Raw genomic sequence first — 26,145 nt, 5'->3', positions numbered from 1 at the left:
ATAGCACTTAGTGTAGATGAAAAGTGCTGTAGATGAACTGCTTTATAACTGTTAAATAAGTGTGAAGTCGAGTTTATGTTGAATCGAAGCTGTTTTATTTGCAAGCTTGATACACTCTTTGGATGTTAACACAAAAGGTACATGAAGCATTTCAGCTCTCAGCAACAGGAAACCTCAGATAGACATTTTATAGATTTTAGAAAAAAATATTAACAAGTAACGATGGAATAATATGGCACTGACTTCCTACAGGGAGAGCAAGTTAATACTGATATACATACAGGTGTCAGTTTATTAACTCAGCTAATTCAACAGTCCTGTAATGAATCCTCCATGACAATTTGGAGGTCCCACATTAGCACTGAATCATCACCTCTGTAACTGGATGTCCTTTATAAACTGAAATTAAATCATGACTAAATTAAAAGTAAATGGCCGGAAGCTAACCCAAGTTGTCTGCTCACCAGACGCGTCGGTGACAGTGGCAAACACAAACAAACAAACACATTTTGGATGAGTGAGATAAAAAAACGAGAGCTTCCAGTTCCATCTAATACTTAAAGGACCAGTGTGTAGGATTTAGTGGCATCTACGGGTGAAGTTGCAAACGAGAGAGTTGGTGTTTATCAGAATCTGTCTAAACACGGCAGACTTTGTGAAAGAGGACCTGATCCTAGCTTAATGTTAAGGACTTGTAAATCTAAGTCCCTGTTCAGACCTGATCTTGCATGAACCCAATCAGTCTTAAGGATTTTTTCACTTATCAGGACTTAGTTATAGCCACTGTCACAATATTAACCCCAACTGTCGGATGGTTACAATCTTGTCTCATGTTATAGTAGTGCTTTGATTTACTCACCGTCTCTCATCTTTATTCTTTATTCTCTTTACTGGGTGGTCACAAGAGACCCATTTTAAAGACAATTGTACAATTGTAAAAGGTTGTCCCCTCACTGAGGACAGACGTTAACACCAGGTCTGACTGAGGCCAAAGGTGATGAAAACTGTTTTGCTCACTCCTGCATAGTAAGTGGTGGTAATGCACCTTTAACGTTTGATGCCACCCAAAAAAATTTTTAGTTTGAGGTGATAAATGAATAATAAAAAAAGAGACCTATGATGATAATAAAATATTTCATTTCCATAGATGGATTATGCCTAAATTCTACACACTGGACATTTAAAGATAGAATGTCTTCACAACAACAAATTCTCTCATGATAGGGCAACAAATGCTAGACTTTTCGTAGCTCACGTGATTATGGGTAAGTGCAAAGACGACATACATTTATGCAAGTATAGACTCTAGACTATAAAGCTTCTTGGCATATGTAAAAATATACTGTACTACTAGCATCACTGCAGCTCTCATACATGAGAGGGTCACTGACCTTAGATCTATGCACCTTGACACCAGGGTTACATGACTAAAAAAAAAGAGAGAGAGAGTGTAATAGCCTTTTACAGAACCAATGTAAAAGGATGCTGCAGCCATCAAAGCAGGCTCAAAAAAATAAATGGCACTTTGCTATTATTATTATATGCATCAAGTGTTGGTTTTAGTTAACTCTACAGATATTATCAATTCCCTACTCATGCAGTTAAAATCATAATGGAATGACTGAATATTTGTTTGGATTTAGCGGCACTGAGCAGCTGCTAAAATGAATATACATGGATATAAAGAAATAACAACAGCTACGTCTATAGGGAAACTATCTATAACTGTCTATGGAGTGTTTATGAAGCGTGGAGAATGTGAAGGTGAGCTGGTGGTGACATTTAAGTGATGAGTGAATAAAGTTTTGTGGGTGGGGTCATTTAACTGGGTGATGAGATGAAGCTGGGATCAGATTTGAGTCTGCATGAGATGATAGTGGTCTGTTTGTGGTTCCTCCTTGCAACTGTCAGACAGTCGCTGCAGGGTTTTGTGCAGAATTGGCGACGGGCGGATTCAGCTTCATGATATTGAAAAATTCCACCAGCTGACCTGGGACCTCTGCTAACACACTCTTTGCCAGTGCTTCTTTGGGAGCCTAAAGAGACAAACAATAGAAAAATAAATAAAAAAATGTGTTGTGTTGTGTTGTGTATCAATATGTGATTTCATTAGATGAAGCAAGCCTGAATCAGAAGGTGAAAGCCATGCAAATGAAAAGCGTTCAAGGGAAAATTCCATACTCTCGTGATGACTTTGGCTTCATCCACACTTATATGTGTTAGTTGCAAAAACACATTTTTAACTGTTTTGAGTTGGAAATATTTTTTTCTACATGAGCGGAGACTAATGCCTCTTTAACACTAGGCAGAAATACTTGAGATTCTTGAACCCCATTGAACCTGCTATAACAACAGAATTAACAATATTCCCACTGCTAGGGCTGTGTTGGGGCTTTTTTCACGACAGCATCACCTGTGAGTCGTAAATACGCCAGAAACAACACAATGGAGATCAGCGACAATGTTAACAGTCGTTTCTATCTTTCACTTTGATTCTTAGTTCAGACTCAGAGGTGAGTGAACAATTTTAAGGTACAAATATAATGAAATAAAATAAGTAAGTAAGACCTCAACTATCACAGTAATGAGTGTAAAACATAGCATGGATACGACCCGAGCCCGTCAGGTCACATCTGACATTTTTTGAGTAAAATAGGGTGAATTTAAATGTAATTTTTTTAAATTGCTATATTGAAAATATGGTGTAAAGATCTAATAAAACATTTCAGCATTACAGTTTCACATTAAGTAGTATTCTCTGTATCAAAGCAATCAACTACACAGTAGACAATCTGCTGTTTGTAGTTAAATCAAAACCACAGTGTGGACGCAGCCTTTGTCACAGTGCCACTTTTTTCTGGCAGGAGTTGCTCTCTGGGCTGCAGATATCAACGTTATTTGAATTTGTGAAATAACAAAAACTCATATCACTGAGTGCTTTGCACATGATTGGGAGAGAGAGAGAAGTTTTCCCTTGTTTCTGAGATCTCAGTTTGAGTGTATTGTGCTGATGTGGCATCTAAAACAGAGCAGGCTAAAGGAAAAGTCAGAAGGGAGAAATGCGGACAGCATTGACTACATGATGGTGGGGAGTCAATGCAGTGCCTGAGTGAGGGAGATTATTGCATATGGGTCAAGACAAGGATGGCGGTGGGATTAATGACTGGAATAATTGGGGTACCCTATGAAGGACTGGGCTCTTGGGGAGGCTTCAGTTTGAATAAACTGAAGAAGGAGGCCACTTGCTGAGGTAACTCTGCCAATACGCTTTGGGCAAGAGCCTGGCTGGGTGCCTGAAAAGAGATGAATACACAAGGCACACAAATAAGCTAAGTGACAACTGAAGTGAGGGCTTGAAGATTAGGGGTCGACCAATTCTATTTTCATTCTGTAATAAAAATTTGGTTCTATTATTTTGGCCACCTCATGGATATGGGGTTTACTGCAGGACTCTCATGTGAGACTGCAGTAGTTTATCATCCTATAACAGATTGTGCACCCTCTTTTAAAAACATTATATGTTTACTGATTGAATGTATTTTTATTTGAGTTATATTTTAATGTCAGTTCTGACATTAGTGAGTGGCCATTCTCATGCTCACGTGCTGCTGAGAGCACATCATCAACTGCAACTCTATTAGGTTTCATCTTTGTCATGTCAAAGCCTTCTAAAATGAAAACATCTGAGCAAAATGCTTAGAGGAAAAAGTGTGCATGCTTTTTTAAATAGCAATGATTTAGCTTATTGAGATGAACCCGCTGAAAACACAACCCACACCACTCATGTTTCCATATTCCAGATGAAAATAAAATGTTACTTACATTTTGGAACTGCCTGAACGGCACAAACTGGACGATGTCGCGCATGGCTGTCTCGCCAGACAGAGAGCGCAGGCGTCCGTCGTCTCCATCCAGGAACTCCATGGCACTGAAGTCCGCCCCTCCTACTCCGATGATGATGATGGACATAGGCAGACGAGAGGCGTTGACGATGGCGTTGCGGGTTTCGTCCATGTCAGTGATCACTCCGTCAGTGATAATGAGCAGAACAAAGTATTGCTTCAGGAGGAGGGGAAATAAACAACACAGTTATTCAGTTTTCTGGACTTTGGTTATGATTTTTTAAGGTTCTCAGACAAATCCCTGTTTGGTGTTTATCTTGTTTCTGCATTTGATGCTTTTCTGAAAATAATCGCACCCTTAATCAAAAGGTTTGCAGAGTCGCTCTTGCATCAAGCGATTGTCCTGTCCGTGTCACAGCTCAATAGGTCTCACTACTGGGCAGATAAATCTAATCTCATCTAAATATATGAGCCTGGAAACAGCTCAGGTAATCACAGTGATATTACCCTTGAACTGATGATATGGATCAAAATTTAAAAGTCTGTTATTTACAATACAACTCAGAAATCTACACCTCATCAACCATGACAGGTTTTTTCTTATAAGGATTTGTTTGTGCCTAAGGACATGGTTACAACTATGGTGCTACATTTCCTGCACCTAAAAATCTCTTTTAAGACAGATAATCAAATAAAACCAAGGAGCTTATATAAAAAGTGGATGTAATACTGACAGCAGGGTGAGTCTAACAAGGAACTAACAATTTATTGAATAGCCACCAGGGGGTAATACTGCTGGCTGAAAAAAAAGAAGTAGTCTGATGTGTGGAGAACTTCTTGTTACCCCATTATACAGAGTCTGTAACAGTATGTAAACAAAAGCTCATTGTCTTATTTTTGGCAATGGCTCAAAAGCCAAACACTCACTGATGCAGTGGTCTGTTGTAGGGCTTGCTTAGCAAAGCAGGCCACGTGGTTGATGATCGGGGAGAAGTTGGTGGGACCGTAGAGTTTGACCTGCGGCAAACACACCCTGTAGGCCTCCACGATCCCTTCAACACCTGCACACACAAAAACACACACACAGTATGTCTCAGATTTGTATCAACACGTCACACACTGAGGAAAAACCCATATACAGTAGTTACTATCATCTAAATATGTAATGAAAATAAAGCAACACCACAGTGATTTGTGAACACACCTGTACAAAATGGATTTGATGGGTTGAAATTGAGTGGAAACTCGTGGGAAACCTGTAAAATGCCATCACATATCATTTGATGATGTGCAAATCCACTATGACTTTCAAATGCATCTGTAGTCTAACATGCTTTTTACCTGCCAAGTGGGAGGAATCTGGGCTCCAAAGCCAAAAGCAGGAAACATCTTGTCACTACACAGAGAAGACAAAATGAATTATACTGCCAAGACATTTTACACTTTCTGTTTATTTCTTCAAAAATGTTGAACTGATTAAGTAGAGAGCAGATCGAGGTAACTATTCAGATTTTGTGATATAAAATATGTATTTGAGGTGGCTGATCTTTAATCAGCTAATGTATAGTGGTTATGTTATTTATAAACAGTGCCTAGATAAGATTAGGCACCTACCTGTCGTAGTCCTGGATGACGTTACCCACAGACCAGATAGCAGAAAGGTATTCGTTAACGCCCTGAGGACTAATGTAATGCAGAGACTGAGGGGACTTGGGATCCCCGTTGGAGCCTGTGAAGTCGATGGCCACCTGTCCACAAAATGCACACATCATTAGTTATTCAAGAACACAACTGAGCAAGTGTGGAATTGAAAATAAAATAATACATGCTCACGGTGAAGTTTATTTGGCAGCCTCCCATGATATAATCCAGGAATGTATACTCCTTCACCACCTGCAAAACAACCAACACATTTCACGTTTCATGGAAGAGTATTATGTAATCCCAATCTAGACACATCATTTTGAGTGCAAAGATGAATCATATGTGTCACATGAAACAAAGTGAATCCAGTGCTTTACCTGACACAGCTTCACGCTCACCACCCCAGAGTTTTTGTAGCTTTTCTTCTTCTGTTTCTTTTTACTGTTTATGCAGTCAAACTCCGCCTGAGGAGGAAACACAACAGCACAGATGTCTGCGTCAGTGCCTGATTAATGATACAACAAATTAACTAATCAGGTGCATTACTTAAAACCAGGGGTAACCCGATGGTACCCAGCTGTTCCTCCATTCAACAGGCTGTGAACTCCACATTACTCTTACTAGCTCACATGCGCTGGAGTTTGTTTTTGTTTGTATGGAGAAATTCCTTGGAACAAAATCAATTGTCATAATTGTCTTGCAGAAGAGCAATGCTTCTCTCCTCCCTCATAAAGACCACCGTAAAGCTAGTTTGTAGAAAGCAGACCACTGCTGGACCTGAAAAGCCCATGTGTGAAATAGCCAACTTGAAACTAACTTCTTGTATCATGTTGTACTTTCACTTTTATTTGCTGGTTTTTAATCAGCTGTCTTGTGGAGGAGAAATAATCAGCACATCTACACAATAATAATACAATCACCCCCTGGCTGATTGTATTATTTGGATAACAGCGTCTGCTAAATGACATGTAATGTAATATAAACACACCCACACACATTCATACCGGAGAAGAATGTGATGCTTCCTGCAGGCGTGTCATTGTTGTCTCAAAGCTTCCAATGAGATCGTGAGAACCGTCGTTGTCATAATCGTAACACTCGACCTGGAAACAGTAAAAAAAAACAAAAAACATGAAGATGTCACTGACCTGGCAAGTAAGAAAAAGAAAATCTGATCACTCACATTGAGAAAACATGTCTGCCAGTGAGTCTGTTCACACAAAAAATAATAATTTAAAAATCTCAGTGAAAACAGTTTGTAGTAAGTAGTGGAACTTAACTAGGGTGGAAACCTTCCATGGAATTTATGGGAATTAACTGTTGGGAGCTTGAATATATTTGGTAAATAATAATTATAGCAGGGCCACACGGTGATATAGTGGTTAGCACTCTCGCCTTGCAGCAAGAAGACCCCGGTTGGAACAAGGGCCTTTCTGCATGGAGTTTGCATGTTCTCCCCGTGTGTGCGTGGGTTCTCTCCGGGTTCTCCGGCTTCCTCCCACAGTCCAAAAACATGCAATGTGGGGATTAGGTGAATTGGACACTCTAAATTGACCGTAGGAGTGAGTGAGTGTGAGAGTGAATGGTTGTTTGTCTCTAGCTGTGTGTGGCCCTGTGATGGACTGGTGAACTGTCCAGGGTGTACCCCGCCTATCGCCCGATGTAGCTGAGATTGGCACAGCACCCCCCGCGACCCTCTGGTGGAGGATAAAGCGGTAGATGATGACTGATAATTATAGCATAATCTTGGCTAAACCAGTCAGATTTGATGCAAATACAGTTGCAAGTAAATGCTATTCCTCCACCACAGGCAGAGCGGTTCAGTTTGGTAAAGTACGGTATATATTTTTTTGCTTTTCCATTAGGAATAGTACCAAAATAACCAGCCCCTAAAGTTAAATTTTTCGGTACCCTTCCCTTCCTAAGAATAAAATGGTACCGTCTAGCTCCACCCACAACAGACAGTCAATGTTTATATGTGTATATGACTCTATGTCTCTTTAAATTATCCGAAATTTCCAGGTAATATTTATTCATTTGGAATATTTCTGAAATTCTAGATCTGAAGTTCCCATGGAAAGTTTATGGAAAGTTTCCAGCCCATTGTAACCCTAATCTTAACACATAAACATATAGAGTCTATCAACCTGCCCAGCCAAATAGTAAAAGTAAAAGTGAAAAGGAAGTTTTGTAATTTGAGTGAACTGACTGACTGGCTGGCAGACATTTAAAGAAGAGTGGCTGCACACTGTATGAGAGACAATTGAGTTGGGTGAAAACTAACTCGGAGGGTTGGACACCCTGCTGAGGTAGCGTCTGGTGTTATTCACCATCTAACCCATTCACACATTTCACCCACTACGTGATGACGAGATGAGAAAAGACAAACACTGTGGCACTCTGGGTAACTCACTTGTTCTGTATGGTTGGAAACAGCTTCCTTCATAACATGTTTGCTTCAGAAGGTTGAAAAAAAAGTATATATGATCAAACTAGTATTGAAGACACCATACGTTTGTATGTTTCCACATGTCTGAGAGGGACATCCAAAGCACTTTAACAGAAAACCAAATAATAAAGCCTCAAATTGCTGTATTATGTAATAAACACTAAAATCAGACCAGTTGCAGGTGAGAGCAGCTAATCCAGCTGTGCTAGTAGTTATTATTAAAAAAATGTTATGTGTACTTTTATGGGTTTGTCCATGTCTGCTCCACACAGAGACTGCAGGGGGATTCGAAAGGGTCTCCATGTTGGATTCAAGTTGTTCTTCACCACCTGAGGACAAAATACATATAAGGATTATTTTATATCGGGAACAAAATAACATGGAATGTGTGCAGATTCTTAAAGGGAAACTAAAAGCACATGTTGTTAACAGTGGACAACAGATTTATCATTGTTAATCTGCCATCACAGTGACAATGTCTCTGAGGACTTTTGATGCACTGTAAACCTTTAGCCATCTTGGAGTCATCTTGGAAAAGACTAAGTTGTGTCCTCACTTCTGTGTCCTTTTTTTTTTACCGTCAGTGGTTTGCACAAGAGGATATTACGCAACAGGAAAGTAATCTTTTACATGACACTACTGAAGACCTTTTACCTTCCACCTGTAGATACTTTCAGCAGTAAACTAAGGTCAACCCTTGACATAGTGGCACCAAAACAACAGAAAAACATTACTGCTAATCCAACAGCTCCCTGCAAAATTGGGAAAGTAAAAACAAACTGCAACAACAGAAAGAAAATGCAAGAAAAGCTAATTTCTTCAGATAACAAACAACTGGAACAAAATAATCTCAACTATGAACTATTTCACCTGTTTAATTGTTGAGGCCTGGTAGAACACCTACAAACTCCAAATGTGAAGATTTTACAGTCAGATACTTGACACTATTAGCTCAATAAAATGTAAACTTTTACAACCTAAGCGTAACTAAGTGGATTACCACATTATGGCTATTTAGTGCTAATAATAATCATATTTTTCAGGGCCTGAGGAAGGTGGCAGTAAATCTCGGTTTGGGTTCGGGCAGAGATACTAATCTCTAATACAAATGCTGTGCTGTAACAAACCTCCAACCATCATATGGTCATTTTATGACACAGTAGTGAGTGATGGATAATCATGAAAAAGAAAGTCATTGTTTATCCAAATTGTTTTTGTCAAATATTTCAACTAGTGTTGAAAAAAAACAAAACATTTGTGACTGAGACACTGCAAATAAAGAAACACTACTTTTGTACGGTATTGTTTGTGCAGTGCTCTGTACAGCCAAACATCCCTTTGGAAAACTAAGTTTGCTGACAAGACAGGAAAAAACCCTCATAAAAGCAAAACAATAGCATTAAGTGTGCAGGGACAGACGCACCGATAGACTTGCAGTATCATGCTTACATTTGTAAACGTATTATTTGGTGAAATATTTTATTGCAAAAACTGTCACATAATATTTATTTAGATTTAACTAATCATCATAAATATTTAATTTATCAGTGTAGTTTAAAAATTGAGCAACAAACAATACCTACATACAACAGTAGCTTTCTCTACAATGCGGTTAAACAGACAGATAGCAACACAAACATGCATTTGTTTACCTCTGTCCTGTGAGCCAGCTGCCATGAATTTGCCGTCTGCTTGTAGAATTCCAGGTAAGGGTCAGACTTCCCAAATAAATCCTGCAGCAAAACACACCAGTAGGTGAGAAACCCCAGAATGCCTAAAAATGACAGACTGCATGTAAGAATAAAAAAGAATAACGCCTACCTTGTTGTCTAATTTCCTTGCTTGCACCTCAAAGTTCACCACTCTGTTATCTTTTATTTCTTCTGCACTGATCTACATGAGAACAGAATCAATCAAATAATTAGCAGAGCAAAAATAAATAAATATAAGCAAGATCACAAAATGACTCTCCTCCACTCACAGTGATGGTGCCTTTTCCTGCAGGAGACTTGTTCTTCAAGACGAGAGGTCGTGTCAGTTTTTTACTGGATACAACCTAAAAAGCAAACAAACAAAGGTTTAAACAACAAAAAAAAAACTTTCAGGTCATGCACCATTAACTACAATACTACATACTACATTTTTGCAGCAAAAATGATCAAACTTCCCCTACTTTACAAGGTTAACAATTGTGTCTAAAATAATCTAATATTTAACTTACTTACTACCTACAAGTAAGTTAAATATTAGTTTTTTTGAGTGATACTGCTAGGTAGTAGGTAGTAGGAGTTGTTGGGAGGAACAATGTCACACTACATAACTTGCTGACGCAGCCATCGGGCACAGCCCACACCCCGCCTGCCAAGAAAAGGTACTGTTCTCAGTCAAAAACACAAGCCTGACCCAGGGCTTTACCATTCTAAAACCTACCATACTGCACCAAACCAAATCACACCATGATGGAAACACAGCTAAACATGCAGACAAATGCCAGCATTAACATTAACCTCCTTGATGTAGGTGAAAGTTATGCAGAATGAATATTTCAGGTCAAATTTCACAGAGAGGCTACACAGACTGTTTATCAGATATGTTAATGATCCGTGTCTGACTTGACGAAATAAATGGCATCTAATTACACTGCTGCGCGAGTCCTGCCACTGCTTAGGGTAGATAAGGAACTGAAACTATTAGCAGATTATAAAGCCAAACAATCACACACATTTGTAACTGGTGAGTCATTACCTGGCCCAAGGTACACTCCAGTTCCCCCAGGAAGTCATCATCACTCAGATCAATTGTCTTGTTGTCGATGTCATAAATTCCAAACTTGAGTTTCTGTACTATTTCGAAGTAGTAGTCGATGGCAAACTTTTTGGCAAACTTTGGACTGAGGCAGTTCTGGACTTTCTCTGAGCGTGCCGCCTATTGGGAAAAAAATGTTTTGTGAGACTGGATAAATTAACATCACTGTAACGTTTAAGGTGTAAAGAGCTTCATATTATAAAGAACTTAGAAATAAAATTCAGAATTTTCACATTCACCTTCCAAAAAAATAAATGAAATGTGAAGGGACGTGTTTATGATGTAAAATTAATATAGAGTACTGTGCAAAAGTCTCAAGACACCACCATATTTGATATTTTTGTGTCAGTCAAATTCTGTGATCATTGGCATTTGATCATATGTTGACATGATCCTGTTAACTTTCAAGTGACAGACTAATCAGACAGAAAGTGTCAACTAATAAGATGCAGACACAATGTATAGAGAAGTAGTTAAATAATGGTTATTGTATAGGGTTAGGGTTAGAATCTATCAAGCAGAAGTTATAGTCTACTGGCAGTTAATTGTATGTCAACCAATTATCTGTTGACGACATGACACTGAATACCCATTGATTAGTAATAGAGAGTCAACAATGGACTGTAAAAATAAAGTTTTACCAAATTATTGATGTCAAAATGTAACCATGAAATAAAACAATATGGTTTTTTATTAAAAGCTACTTTCATCAAAGTTGAGTAATATAAAGTGGCAAGCAGACCCAAATGAAACAGGAAATGGAGATTACATAACTGCTGCTTTGCACATGGACTTTCCCATATGGTGGTTAACGATTTACAATGAGTAATGCAAATGCCACACCTAGGAAAACGTAAATGATGACAGTTTCTCAGAGATGGGGTTAGAGAATTGCAGTAAAGAGAGAAAATTTAAGGTCAGACTTCACTAACATGACCTCTGGTCAGGAAAAAAAACCTCCACTGACCTCATACCACTGAGAGTTGGAGCTGCTCATTAACAGGACACAAAGAGGGTCTGATTTGGAGCCAATGTCTTTGTCCAGGAGATTGTCACAGGACACGGTCAGCTCCACCTTGGTGACACACTGAGCTGCCATGTTGGTCGAGCAAAAAGCTGCTGAAATGGAAAATAATAATTAGTGTTGTGAAACTGGCTTCCATCAAATGTCTCCCAGACTACAAGAACAATGCATCATTGTCATCATTAGAACTTCACACACACAGAGAGAGTACAAATACTGCAACAATTTCAAAAATATTTATGGCAATTCATTTCTGATTTATTTTGTTGCTGTTTATATACATTTATGGTTAGTTGAGATTTGCGAGAAGCCACTTATGTTTCAATGCACTTAATTATGATAACTATAAATATCACTCTGTTATTAACATACTGCCACACAGGTTATCTTTAAGTGTTTCCCAGTCTTTTTATATGGGGACCCACCTTTTAAAAGATGACAAACTGTTCATTCATAAATCATGACAAGAGCAAATATGTGCATACCATGTTTCAAACTACTTTTTTACCATTTCACGTCAACTGAAAATCAATAGAAATCAAAACAACAACAACAACATAGAAATACAGAATACATGACATTCCTAAAATAAAGTTTCTGATAGTATATGCTATCCTTGTTAGCATGAATGTGCGTTAGCTAGCACATGCTAATGTATTCAAATGAGCTTTCATATGACGTTTTAACTTTAGAAAACGAAAAAGAAAACAGAGGAGTAACAATAACACAATGAAACCACACGCCCTCTCCTTTTTACTGGAAGGTTTGCTGTGAACGCACAGTCACCGCTGATGTTTTCTGTCACAACAACAGCGGCTAAACGGTTAAGTTTAGCTTTGTATGGCTAAATAGTGGCGTTTCACTAACTCAGTGGTTTCACTCACTCAGTCGCTGAGTTAATGGAAAATACGACTCCACAAACAGCAAGTAATACGCTTGAGTGGGTGTTGGGGTCTAAAGCGAGTGCGCTAACGCTAACACGCTAATAGAGCTAGTAAATGCTCATCCAGCTGTATTACGACATCACGTTACGATAATATAATTGAAATGGAGTTGATTCAAACTTACTTTGAAAGTGTGAGGAGGAATATAGGAAGAGAAATTGTCTTATGATGTGTCAAATCCCGGATGAAGAGCAGATTTGATCCTTGACAGACCTGAGTCTCTAAAGTCCGCCCACCACAGGCTGCGTCTCTAAGGTTTAGCCCTCTATAATGCAGTACTGCAGACACTACTTTTGGCTACACCCACTGATCCATAACTCAAGTGTTCCACGTTTGACGTGTCGATGCACTGTCACTGTCATTACTTTCAAACCTTTTTACTATTACATTATCACATGTGTATACTACCACTACTACTCATAACAGCAACAATAATAAAATGTTTTAGGACATAGAATAAATATAATTAAATCAGACAACATACATTTAATAGAATAAAACAATAAAAGCGGCAAATTATGAAAAACAACAACACGTAGTCTACAGAGGTGATGAACAAATAAAGACACATACATTTCACAATACTGAAAAAGCCAGTTTTACATTATCAAACTGAATTTATTAAGGACGTATTTATGTAGTTGTTTCTGTATCTGTTCATGTTTATGTATTTTTAACTCGTGAATGACTGCACTTACCTCTATTTATTACTAATACAGAAAAATAAAACAAAAATTAATAAATCTTTTGAAAGAAAGAGGCCATTATAAATCAAGCAATCTTTCTCTTTGGCCTGCAACTAATTGTTGCTTTTATTATCAATTAATCTAGAGATTATTTTCTTGATTAATCAATAAGTTGTTTGGTTCACAAATGTCAAAATACAGTGGAATAATATATAATATATTTTTCCAAAAACTCTAAACTACAGGTTCCTCAAATGTCTTGTTTTGGCCACAAACTAGTTTTTTTTGTTACATGGAGGAAATAACATATTTAAACACATTTAAGTTGAAAAATTAGACAGTTTATTTTAGTAAAATAAACACACACACACACACCTCAAACTAGTTTATAAATGATCAAAATAGCTTGTGATTACTTTCGTAATATATTAATAATTGGTTAATATTTGCAGCCTTATCAATACTAAGTTCAAGAAAGCACAGAAGAGACTGAGAATCTGAGGAGCAATTACATAAATTTTTTATGTAATTATTATGGCATTAAGAAGGTGGCACAAACATAAAACATTGTTTTATAAATTTACATAAAATCAGTAAAAGTAAAAAATGATATTTCTTTTCTTCCACTGAACATATTATTTACATAAAATACTGTTAAAATCAAAGTCTATGAAAGAGACATGGATATAAGGCAATGACACAGCAATTAGTACAACAACTTAATGTACACATATTAAACATGCTAGTATTTTACCATACACTAAATGTACTTTTTTTCATAACAGTCAGTATTGATAGGTTTACTATCCACTTAAGACAGAGTGAAATTCTATTGTTAATCAGTGTAAACATTTAACAGTGAGATTTAAGCACCAGTCAAAAAAAAAGTGAAAGTGTTTTTTGTTTTGTTTTTTACTGATGAAGACAAAGGTGCAGAGCAGCATGAACAAGTCTTACAAAATATAGTTTTCGGTTCATTTCTCAAATGCAAACATTCCTGAAGTTTGCCTGGTGTTTCGCAAAGTCAATATTTTCACCAGTGTCTCTGATCTCAATGGAAACTGATGTTTAGTTTAGTGTGAAATCCAAAATGTTGTCTGTCTGTTTAAGACATGAAAGCGGGAACACATCGCAGGTGTTTCAACAGAGCAATAAAGCAGATCACATAAAGTCGTCTATAAAAATTAACATTTAGCGATCAATGAACAATTCTGGCACTTGAGTCGTATAAAGTCATATCAAATAAAGCTATATCCACGTGCCATATTTATATAACAATGTTACATGCAAGACAACTAAAAGTTGGGAGATGTTTGACTATGGCTTATACAGATGGCTTCAATAATACTGGTAGATAGTTGTTTGTATAAATCAAATCATAACTACCTGTCAAGATGTCACATGTTCTTACAACCCTACAAGAAAGAAGAGGACGTGCAAAAATGATTCCATTTTCAGAGTTGAAGTGGTTCACCTCCACTGATGAAGATAATTTAAAGTGTTATATTGAGAAGAAAAGGTGATTCTCAGGATGCATCAGGAAGCGGTGCTGAAGCTGAGGTGTCAGGAAGAGGTGCATCACTGTCGCTACTGGGCGGCTTCAAACCCATAGTGTTGAAAAAGCTTGTCACTTGACCAGGAACTTCAGCCAAGACACTCTGAGCGAGCATTTCCTGAGGACCCTAAAGAGACAGAGCAGAGACAGAGGGAAAAGTAAATGTTAAGACATCAACAACATCTTGAGTCTTTAAATCATATAATGACCTATCAGAGTTGGTGATGTGAAGAGTTTCTGTCAGGCAGAGAAGTTGATTTTGCCACATGCATTTTAGGTCAATCATATTTAAATCAGTTCAGCTTTGGATGATTGTACTGCTGAATATCTTGACCAGGAAACTCCAAATCCTTAATCATCCATTTGGACTTTTCCTGGTCAATAATATAATTGAAAACAAATAGATCCGATAAAAATGCAAAGTCTCATGGAGAAATCGGAGCACGAAATATTAATTAAATTTATCACAAAGACTGGACATGGAAAAACTAAAATATGAGGTCAGTAAGTGGAGGAAAGAGTTAAAACCAAGAAATAATGCAATGACTTAGTGTTTCCAGAGTATATCCACACACAAATACACACAGACCTACACACCTACACAACAACATATTGCAGGGCTCCAGAAAAAAAACATTTTACACTGGCTACACTGTGTTTGGCTTTTTCCCTTGTCCATAAGCACATTAACACGGGAATAATTGTGTAACTGTAACTGCGGTGGGAGGCAGCAAGACACATCAAACCACCAAAGATATTTGATTAAAACATAATCCAGTAGGGCTTTTTGAATTTCTCAGGCATGTTTACACTTTAAATGGTGTGTTCAGACAAATGTTCAGAGGTGGAGTTTTTGTGAAATGAGATTACATAATTCAATGAGAAGTCACAAGTACAAGCAAGGTGCAAAATTTGCACCATTTACTTCACTCGCTCCATCTGAAACACTTGAACTCGAGTGAAAGATTTGGGAGACGCAATGTCACAAACACCAATCAGAATTAAGATTGGCACAGAATTTGTGGTAAGAAATATCTCTTTTACCACCTCTACTCTTTTCTGAAACAGAAAAAGCCAATATTCACAGATTTTGTTAGCTTGTGTTACATCTAGGGATGAGGTGACACGATACTCAGTAACGTATCGGTGCAATATTTGTCAGAATCACTGGATCGGATATCGGACAGATAAAAATGTATAATCCAATACAATCCCAAAATCCTCTATATCGCATGCTTCATATGCACAGAGTGTAAGATTTTAATAAAAATGTCATCCTGTGAGCTGTTAATTTCTTCTTCATGGGAATATTTGTTGCACAGTTGGAGAATTATGTCTTTAAAGTAGCTTCATAGTTTAAATGGGACAGATATCGGTATCAGACACAAAAAAGTTGTATTGTGCCATCCCTCGTTAAATCATGTGAGAATAAACACTAATTATCCTGTGAAAAGCTCATGCAAGTAAGGCAATGCATACCCTTACCTCACATTAAAATAATTAAGTTACAAAAGCCGGGCTCTAAACCACACCTGAGGGTCTGAATACTTCCAATTCATCCTCAATGCATCTTTAGGTCTGATCAAAGAAACCACTTTTGGAGGTGGTTTGAGGACACGTGGTCACATTCCTGAGCATGCATGAACGCAATCTGTCTTTAAGATACAGCTGATGTCATTCATTTGCAGGTACGATATCAGCACTGATGACCATATGAATTATTTTATGTCATGTTACAGCAAAGTAGTGCTTTAATTTACTCAACCTCCTCTCATCTCTTTCTCTTGTATCTTTTTGTCACTCACATGCACACACATAAACATGCTGAGAGCAGACACATCTGTACAGTCAGACTCATTTAAAACATAATTTTTTTCTCGCTAACAGTCATGATGTCAGTGTTTATTTAAATAAAGGGTCAGGGACATCAGATTTGATCCAAAGTGGTCATAGGAGACGCATCCTGGACACATTTTAATGCCAGGAGTGAACACTCATACTTAAGACTGTCGACATGCGATAGGATCACCGAGGATGGAATCAATACCAGGTCTGAACAGGCCCGCACCTGTAGTTAAAGCTGCTTACTTGTTAATGTGGACAGTGTCAAAGACAGAGCTGCTAAATGTCATGCACACTGGTGCAACAAGAGAAAATGCTGAGTCGCTTCTGACAGAATTTTGGTGGAACTCTGGAGCCCTGTCAAGTTCCTTCCTACTTGAAGCCGTGAAAACAAGATATACAATCTCTACTAGAGTTGGGATAATTAAGCTACTGTTAGATCAGTTCAGCTGTGGATGAGATAAGGTAAAGAGGCAGGAGAATGGGGTGGGTGAGTCGGTCGGGGTAACTCCTACATTTCTAGGAAGAACTGGGCTCGCTGGGGGGCTTCAGGTCAAATAAATTGAAGAAGGAGGCCACTTGGTCAGGCAACTCTGCCAATACACTCTGCGCAAGGGCTGCTGTGCCTGCCTGAAATAAGATGTGAGGACATTATTTCAGGATTTTAAAGAGGCTCAGGTGACGCATGCATTCATAGACTTAATAAATGATCTCACATTCTGGAACTGCCTGAAGGGAACAAACTGCACGATGTCCCGCATGGCGGCCTCGCCCGTGGCAGAGCGTAAAATTCCATCGTCTCCATCCAAGAACTCCATGGCGGTGAAGTCTGCCCCTCCTACACCAACTATGATGATAGACATGGGCAGACGAGAGGCGTTGACAATGGCGCTGCGGGTCTCGTCCATGTCTGTGATCACTCCGTCAGTGATGATGAGCAGAACAAAGTATTGCTGGGAAACAACACAGATAAAAAAAAGTATTTGACGTTAACACAAAACAAAACAAAACATTGTTTTGATTGATTTTAGACTTGCCGCTACTTACAGAGGCAGTTGGCTGCTGCAGTGCCTGTCTGCCAAAGTGGGCTACATGGTTGATGACTGGAGAAAAGTTTGTGGGGCCGTAGAGCTTCACCTGTGGCAGGCACCGCTGGTAGGCTTGCACCACACCTTCTATACCTACAACACAATAACATGTGGATCACTTTATGGGACAAGCACAACCTGCATAAACATGTCTCGTAAAATGCTAAAACAAACATGATGCAAATCATGACTGATCTTCTTATGAGTACAACACTGTAATAACTACTGAATTTAATAGTTCATTTCCCATATTTTTGTTGCATAAGTCAAATGTTGGCTTTCCCATGTCAACGTTTCTATGAAAGAGCAAGTTACAACAACCATAGCATCGCAGCCTGTTATTTTGATTGAACAATACTAATCAGACAGACTCCAATTGTTTTAAATGTCAGTGTTCTGATTCATTAAAAAGAGCAGTGTTTATTCACACTCGTCTCTTCTTACCTGTACAAAATGGATTTGAGGGATCAAAGGTGATGGGAAACTCATGGCTGACCTGCAAACACAACCCAATCTGAGATTAGTTACACTGAGACAAAATAAAATTGTTTCATATTTTAGAGGGTTCGTTATCACACGGTGAAATGCCTACACAGAAGTCAAAAAATATTTAATATCAAACGAACAATCACCTGCCATGTTGGAGGGATCTTTGCACCAAATCCAAGAGCAGGGAACATCTTGTCACTGAAGAAAACAGGAAACAAAAGAAAAGTTACAGTCCAAGCAGTTTTATTAAAATGAAGGTTAGAGCCATGTTCTGACATGCACAGTTTATAACACATCACATTATTGTTCTTTACATATTCAGAATGGAGCGACAACAGCATGTCCCAGCATGTACTCATTGTAATATTTCTTTTATTTAACATTTTTAAGGCTAAAACATTAAATTGAAATTTGACAGCAAAAAGTCAGCAACTTCATTTTCCTGTTTTTGACTATGCCAATAAAAATGTAATAGGCCTACATACAAGTTCGAAACGATTCTCAATTGCAAACTCAAAGATAAACTGGCCCATATATTTGTTTACTCCATCTGATGAAATATGACTATTCAATAATAAAAAACAATACATTTTTTTATTTAACTTCAGAAACCATTATCGAACAAAACTAATATACATTATTTTCAATAAAAGTAATCTAATGAAACAGGTCATCAAAAATGAGAGAAAAATACTAATAATCAGCTAAAACAGATTATATAAAAAATTGGCAAATATTATCTACCTCTACAACTGAAGACCAAATTTGAACAGAAAGGATAAAAACAATGTAATTCTGTTTTGAAACCATAGAAAGAGCTGTATTTACCTGTCATAGTCCTGAATGACGTTACCCACGGCCCAGATGGCTGACAGGTATTCATTATAGCCATGAGGGTTAATGTAATGGAGAGACTGGGGAGAGCTAGGATCTCCATTAGAGCCAGTGAAGTCAATGGCAATCTGAAAATGAATGAAAGATGAACACAAAGATGACATTGCAGCCTGGGAACATCACTATACACGGCTGAAATAAATAGATTGAGAAAGATTCATAAAGCAAAAAAAACATGTTATGCTCTTACAGTGAAGTTAATCTGGCAGCCGCCCATTATGTAATCCAGGAATGTGTACTCCTTCACCACCTGTCAATGCAAATTAATCCAAAAATACTGTTAAAACATGCATATGTGACATATAGTAATTAGTAGTTTTATCAAGGACATTCGTTTACAAAACCACAGGACCTTGCACTGTTTTATGATGATAACACCAGAGTTTTTATATCCTTTCTTCTTCTGCTTCTTCTTATTGTTAATGCATTGAAACTCGGCCTGAGAGGATGACAAACACAAACACAAGTGTTCAGAAAAATGTCCCTAAAAAGAAGCTTGTAAAATAAACAACAGGAACAACAGGAAGTTGATTTGTACATCACTGCCACACACACACACACACACACACAGGGAAATCTCACCGCATATGACTGTGAAGCCTGCTGTATGTGGCAGAGTGTGGTCTGGAAGGATCCAATTATCTCATGAGAGCCACTGTTGTTGTAGTCATAACAATCCACCTGAGAAACACAAACAGCAAAAATTATTATTATAACGGGAAATGTATCATGTGTGAGTGTGGACATCAGGGAAGATGAGACACAAGCATGCTCTGGGCATGAGGCTTTAAATGTAAGGTAACACCCTGCTACTCAAACAGAAACACACACACACACACAAGCCTAATGTCCGACTGGCAAACAGAATGCTGTGTATAACACCTCACTCACTCTCTGAGGAGAGAACAGTCAGGAGACACAGCATGGAGCAGCCAGACAAAGTGTGATGCTACAGGGAAGCCTACAAGATGAACAGCTGAGAAAAGCTAACGGACTAACATAGTGATCTGTCATCATGGAAAACTTCCACTGCTCCCATTGATCAACTGACCTGTAACCACACCCACCAGCAATATGGTGTGCAGGAGAACTTTGCTTGAGGAAAGATTTATATTCTAATGGTGATTTCAAATTCCATGCTTTCATCTGGACATTTATTTAACATAATTTAACAGACTGACTGATAATAAAAAACAATAAGAATAAAAGTAAAATAATTTGTTGCACCACTATAGAATATACTTAGGGAAACAATTTACATGTGAGCTTCAAATCCTTCACAGTATTTTACAATACTAACAACCACATCAATCTACTTATTTAGTTCTGCTTATAATTTGGCTTTGCACACACTTTTAGTCCCTATCACCTCTCCACCATGAACACACACCAAAGTCAATGATCAATCAGGATCACACGCTCATCGTTTAACAGGTAAGTTGACCAATGGGCCAAATTCTGCACAGCTGAATGCAAACTTCTGACAGACACACACTGGTATGAAGAGCACTCAAGGTGATGACAGCAAACTCACTTGCACTGTCGACTGGAAAGCATCTCTTCCTGATAAGTGTGCTTTAGCGGGGGTTAGAGGACAAAAAACCAAAACAAACAAACAAAAAAACACAACATACGTAAACTAATGCTTATACACATTTACTTATTTGTACCAAGATTATTGTATCCTTACATTTGCACAAGAGGATGATGAAGAAAATATAATCAGGGTTCTTATTTTTAATTTCACTATGGGAGGGCTGGAAGCCCCTTAATACAATTGACATATTAAACTAGCGTAACTTGAATTTGATGTTTTTAAATTGTCATTAACAATTTCAGGCAAAGCTTTAAAAATAAAGCATGAAGTTGCCACTATCTATTAAATCAAAGAATGTGTCTGGCTGTCTAACTGTGCAACAGTTTGTATGGACAAGAAATGAACTGCTTTGGCCCTCACATTCCATTGATCTGTATGCAGGTTACCGTGGCAACCATGGTAGTAAATTACACGCTTGAATGTTCTTTCTTTGCATAACTGTCCAATGGGTCACTTGACAGTCTTCAAACTTGGCAGGAGACTTAATTAGGGCACCAGGGTGTGGAGTGACCACTTTGAAGTTGTTTGGATAAAAAATTAAAGTGATTTCACTGCTGAAAGAGATGCAATTTTTGTTTTATTTCTGCAGTTTTATAGACTTAATTGTGATTAACTGAGAACAACTTTTCTGTTAAAGAAAAATTGTATGTGTGTGTGTGTGTGTGTACAGGCCAGCTGACAGATAATCTTAAATGGGCCCCCCTCCTTCCTTCTCTCATAAAGTTTTGTTTATTATAAAGGATATTTTCATCCCATCTGTGGAATTTAATGCTCTAGTTGACTTTTTCTCTACTTCATAAGAGAAAAGCATGGTAGGCAAAATAATGCATTTTTTGAGCAGCTGTATATTATCCAGTCCCTATTGAATTTTTCCCATCCGTTTTGGAATGTGGAATATGTCAAGTATTCCCCTGTCCCTTCTGGAAATTCTTTTGCCCTCTCTGAGAAAGGTGTTCAATTTGATTTGGAAGAAAATATAAATACATACAATTATATTAAGTAATTTTAATATTAGATTATTACAATTTTTTTTCACAAATGGGTCTATTTTGAACAATTATTACTGCCAATAATTTAATGGTTGGCACTCAACCATGGGCACGGGGCAATTTTGCCCCCCCCGTCAGAGGGCCTGTGTGTGTATATAAATGTGTGTACCTTTATAGATTTTTCCACGTCACCTCCACAGAGCGCTTGCAGCGGGACACGGAATCGTTTCCATGTTGGATTTAGGTTGTTCTTCACGACCTGCAAATCGCCGCAAATTAACAGAAGCAAATAAATGTCATGTTAAGATTGTTACATCAGTATGGGTACGAATGGTGTAGCCCACATTTATTAAGGTTTCTGCAATCTACTGTATTGTTAGTAACAGCAGCACTGTGTCACAGACGGGATCAAAAGCTGTTGGTAAATATATGTGCACCTCTGTCCTGTGAGCCAGCTGCCATCCAGTTTCTGTCTGCTTGAAGAATTCCAGAAAAGGGTCGGACTTCCCAAAGAAATCCTGGAAATTAACACAAAAGTAATATACAGCTGAAGTACAAAAAAAACATTATTATAACTTAGTAATCAGTTTACATCTTTTTAAGTGCAGAATATTCTTTTCTTTGTCAAATGTCATAAGAAAAGAATAATTATGTAATGTATGATGATAATGGGGGCGGGACTAGATAAGCTTTTGCTTCTCCCACTTTCCCTTTCGGTTATGTGTATTGTGTGAACTACACTGATGTGTGATGAGTGATCTAAATGTCATGAACGAAATAAACATATAAATAAATAAATATAAATATTAAAGTAGCTTCATCATAATAGACTGGATGTAATACACTTGTACATACTTAGTAAGGCTCTCATGAGAGAGAATTCCTTAAAGCTGCAGTGCATAACTTGCATGATTTTTCTGCTGACATAATTGCCCATATTTGACTTATTGACCAGAAATCATGTAACATTCTTTGTATGCTGTGTCCTTCATCTGAAAACAGGCTCTTTCAAGAAATACTATCAGGCCCAATCAGCATTGTGTGAACTAATTTGCGAATGGTTTAAATGTAATGGATGTTTGTTTATATTTAAATAATGTACTCCAAAATCCAAATTAAATGATAATACCTTTTTATCTAGTTTTCTGGCTGCAACTTCAAATTCCACAACCCTGTTGTCTGTTCTTTCTTCAGCACATATCTAACAAAAGAAGACAAAGCATTGTGTTATATATATATTATACTTATAATATACTTTGGAGCAAGCAGCCTTAATAAAGAAAGCAACTTACAGTGATGGTTCCTTTCCCTGCAGGAGTTTTGTCCCTCTTGACAAGTGGTCTTGTTAGTTTTCTTGAGGACACAACCTGAACAGAGAACCAGTTATTTTTAATTACTGTCACTAGAAATGCCACACGACCCACTCTCCCTCTCAGGGTAAAGAACATGATTAACAACTTTCTAATGCAAAAAACATCTTTCACCTGCCCTAAGGTACACTCCAGTTCTCCCAGGAAGTCAGCACCTTGCAGGCTGCCGCTGTCACTGTCGATGTCGTACACTTCAAACTTCAGTTTTTGCACCATCTCAAAGTAGTAGTCGATGACAAATGTCTTGGAGAAGCTGGGATTAAGGCAATTCTTGATTTGTTCTGTCCGGCCAATCTAACACAGAAAGGTGCACACATCAGATTTTCAAGGTGAAAATATCCACAACTGAGGTCTGTCACTAAATATGTCTCTGGATTGTGGAAATCATTTGTAAAATTGTGAAAGACCTTGGGGACAAAATGTATAGCTGTACAGGATCCTGTGTCATGTACACAGGAAACCAATTTCCTGTTCATAGAGTGAACAAAATAGTTGAGTGTTTGTATAGAGTTTCAACCTATTTATCCACTTACCTCAGACCAGTGGGGTCCAGAGCTGCTCATGTAAAGTACACACATTGGGTCAGATTTTGAGAAGGCATCCATATCAAGCAGATTGTTACAGGAGATGCTCAGCGCCACCTTGGTCACACAGTCTGTGGCCCTTGGACCTGCATTTCCAACTGCTGCCATCACGGGAGGGAGAACGTGCACTCACACACAGGAACTGACAAAAACACAAAAGTACCCAGCCTTAGAAACATTTGCTCCACAATATCTCAGATATGTTATAGTTTCCATTTAACCTATCATCTAACCTTCCATCTGCCTATCTGATCTGTCCATCTATCTGTTCCATTTTACTGAATTTTAAATATTCAATAGATTACAAAAAGTAATTACCACAAAGTATTCAGATGAGGTTTACAGCGAGGGACAGTCAATACCAATTAAAAGGAATATAAATATGTGAAAAACATACTGAAATGTTAAAGTCAGAGGGATCAAACTGTGGATTATTTGTTCAAAAATGTTAAAACATGCAGTGCACTGAAAGGGTTCACAATCCACTCCAAATCCAATCCAACTTGATTTGTAAAGCACTTTAATACAACCACAGTGAACCAAACTAAATGTTGTATTTATATAGCGCTTTTCTAGTATTGATGACCACTCAAAGCTGCTTTACACTACAGTTTTGCCATTCACACATTCACTTACACTTTCATACAGTACTATCACTCATCTTTCATACCCATTCACATACTGCTGAAAGATGACTCGCTCTACCACTTAGCTACCATCACAAGTACAAGTGCTGTACAGAATAATAAATAAAAGACAAAATACATAAAAGACATAAAAGCTCATATGAGGCAATAAAATACATGTAAAAACTTTTCAGTTATGGTGCTGCAGACAACAGACAAGCAGTGAATGGAATCTGTACTGGATCCATGGCAAACTAAAGCATTTGGTATGTGTTCATTATAGGGTTGCAACTAACAATATTTTTCATAATCGATCAATCTGTCGATATTTTTTTCGATTAATGAAGTACTTGTTTGGTCCATAAAATGTTGAAAAATGTTGACCTGTGATTACCACACCTAGAAATGACGATGGAATGTTTTTGTCTACAAACCGAAATTAAAATATTTTTTTTTAGTTATTACAGAATAATAACCATTCCAGCCCTGGTTCATTACAAATAAAACTAAGTAATATTGTTGGTAACGTGACAGTTATCGACAACGTTTTACGCAACGACACTGACGTTTGCCTTAAGGGAAACGTTAAGGGGAATTGTGTATGAGTCTCGAAACAACATCTGACTATTAAAACTTACTGGAAACCCTGCATGGGGGTTCAATATCTGAAAAGCATGTGACACTTCCCAGCTTTACTCGAGTGTAAATCTCATTATTCAGAAGCAGAGAGTCATGTTTTCCCTTAGAATTCCCCTCAACCAGCGAATCGAAATCTCACTTGTGTCTTCACGGACGTAGCTGAATAGCGTACAATGTCGGCTTACGTTACAATCACGTTATCAAAGAGACTTTACTCACGGCAATGCTATTCACTAAAAATAAGTATTTTGTTATTAATATCTTCAACTTGGTGTTCACTAAAAACACTGTTCGTTTTAGCTAACGGTCATTGGATACTGAGAAAAGTGTAACACAGACACCATGTCAAATCACGTAAGTTAGCAACAGCTAATAAAAATGTAATGAATACAGTAAATGTGACGGCGAAAAGAACATAATGGTAAAGGGAGCTTTAATATAGTTTATCTTACCAGGTTAACCAGCTAGCAGCTAGCTGTCCACTGCAGTATGTTGTCGATTAAAGGGGGCAGGTCGCATAGTAGCAAGGGCTGTGGTGGTGGGCGGTGCCTGGTGCGTTCGTTTACAGTTACAGGGACACCCGCCAAGCGGTACAAGACTTCAGAGAAGCATTTCTACTGTTAGAGCTGGCGTATTTTAAACGTAGCTACACTAACGAACGAATTGTTTTAGTAAAAACATAACATACCCTATGTGGTTAGGATGTTTGCGCTACACCCAAACGAATAACCATTGTTTTGTTTTTTTATTGTCCAAACAGGGGCGTTTCAAGAGACTTTTACAAAAGGAAGTAGGGGAGGGGGGTACATTGAATTAGATATTCCTCCCCAGACTGAGAAACGCTTGTGATGAAATCGTAACGCTTTAGTGATGAAATCTTAAAAAGCTGACTTTTCCGGTAGCAAGCTAATGCTAAGGGACGTTGTTGTTGGGTTTCTGAACATGTTGTGTTTACATTCTCACAAGGTGCTCAATAACAGCTTTGAAATTAAAATAATGGAGTCAGCTTTTCCCCCAATCATCTTGTAGGTTCAGGTAATTAACTGCAGTGCAACATGTTACTCAATTATCTTCATTT

General features: G+C 37.9%; 2 protein-coding genes across 4 annotated transcripts; both read right to left on the bottom strand.

Moving 5' to 3' along the window:
* Positions 1-78: 78 nt before the first annotated feature.
* Positions 79-12,969, bottom strand: LOC122776646 (copine-3-like). 2 transcript variants are annotated; one of them, XM_044037289.1, is made up of 17 exons: positions 12,833-12,969; positions 11,708-11,859; positions 10,681-10,860; positions 9,917-9,991; positions 9,757-9,828; positions 9,588-9,668; positions 8,175-8,264; positions 6,491-6,589; positions 5,864-5,950; positions 5,676-5,735; positions 5,457-5,590; positions 5,184-5,238; positions 5,047-5,098; positions 4,770-4,903; positions 3,823-4,059; positions 3,182-3,293; positions 79-2,036 (listed from the first exon to the last, which is right to left on the bottom strand). In XM_044037289.1, the coding sequence occupies exons 2-16, from the start codon at positions 11,837-11,839 to the stop codon at positions 3,183-3,185; spliced, it is 1,599 nt and encodes a 532-aa protein (XP_043893224.1). In that variant the 5' UTR covers positions 11,840-11,859; positions 12,833-12,969; the 3' UTR covers positions 79-2,036; position 3,182. The 2 variants fall into 2 exon arrangements, with proteins under 2 accessions (XP_043893224.1, XP_043893215.1); XM_044037280.1 differs by lacking the exon at positions 3,182-3,293.
* Positions 12,970-13,713: 744 nt separating this feature from the next.
* Positions 13,714-25,599, bottom strand: LOC122774725 (copine-3-like). Of its 2 annotated transcripts, XM_044034218.1 has the most exons (17): positions 25,520-25,599; positions 23,752-23,944; positions 23,333-23,512; positions 23,141-23,215; positions 22,978-23,049; positions 22,286-22,366; positions 22,018-22,107; positions 19,845-19,943; positions 19,615-19,701; positions 19,453-19,512; positions 19,197-19,330; positions 18,512-18,566; positions 18,324-18,375; positions 17,839-17,972; positions 17,508-17,744; positions 17,307-17,421; positions 13,714-15,076 (listed from the first exon to the last, which is right to left on the bottom strand). In XM_044034218.1, the coding sequence occupies exons 2-16, from the start codon at positions 23,908-23,910 to the stop codon at positions 17,311-17,313; spliced, it is 1,626 nt and encodes a 541-aa protein (XP_043890153.1). In that variant the 5' UTR covers positions 23,911-23,944; positions 25,520-25,599; the 3' UTR covers positions 13,714-15,076; positions 17,307-17,310. The 2 variants fall into 2 exon arrangements, with proteins under 2 accessions (XP_043890153.1, XP_043890144.1); XM_044034209.1 differs by lacking the exon at positions 17,307-17,421.
* Between the last annotated feature and the right edge of the window lie 546 nt (positions 25,600-26,145).

This window comes from Solea senegalensis, linkage group LG1 (genome assembly GCF_019176455.1).
Source record: "Solea senegalensis isolate Sse05_10M linkage group LG1, IFAPA_SoseM_1, whole genome shotgun sequence".
NCBI classification, from domain to species: Eukaryota; Metazoa; Chordata; class Actinopteri; order Pleuronectiformes; family Soleidae; genus Solea; species Solea senegalensis.
The sequence above is the reverse complement of the archived record's forward strand: the minus strand, read 5'-3'. Positions and strand labels throughout refer to the sequence as shown.

Bases quoted from the DNA above. Each gene is read 5' to 3' on its own strand.
- LOC122776646 (XM_044037280.1), bottom strand. From the start codon at position 11,839: ATGGCAGCTCAGTGTGTCACCAAGGTGGAGCTGACCGTGTCCTGTGAC. The intron at 10,861-11,707 runs GTCAGTGGAGGT...TTTTCCCAATAG, and splicing joins CCAACTCTCAGTGGTATGAG to GCGGCACGCTCAGAGAAAGT. The intron at 5,099-5,183 runs GTAAAAAGCATG...GGCATTTTACAG, and splicing joins AGATTCCTCCCACTTGGCAG to GTTTCCCACGAGTTTCCACT.
- LOC122774725 (XM_044034209.1), bottom strand. From the start codon at position 23,910: ATGGCAGCAGTTGGAAATGCAGGTCCAAGGGCCACAGACTGTGTGACC. The intron at 22,367-22,977 runs GTATTATCATTT...GTTAATTTCCAG, and splicing joins CCAGAAAACTAGATAAAAAG to GATTTCTTTGGGAAGTCCGA. The intron at 19,513-19,614 runs GTCCTGTGGTTT...TTGCATTGACAG, and splicing joins TCATCATAAAACAGTGCAAG to GTGGTGAAGGAGTACACATT.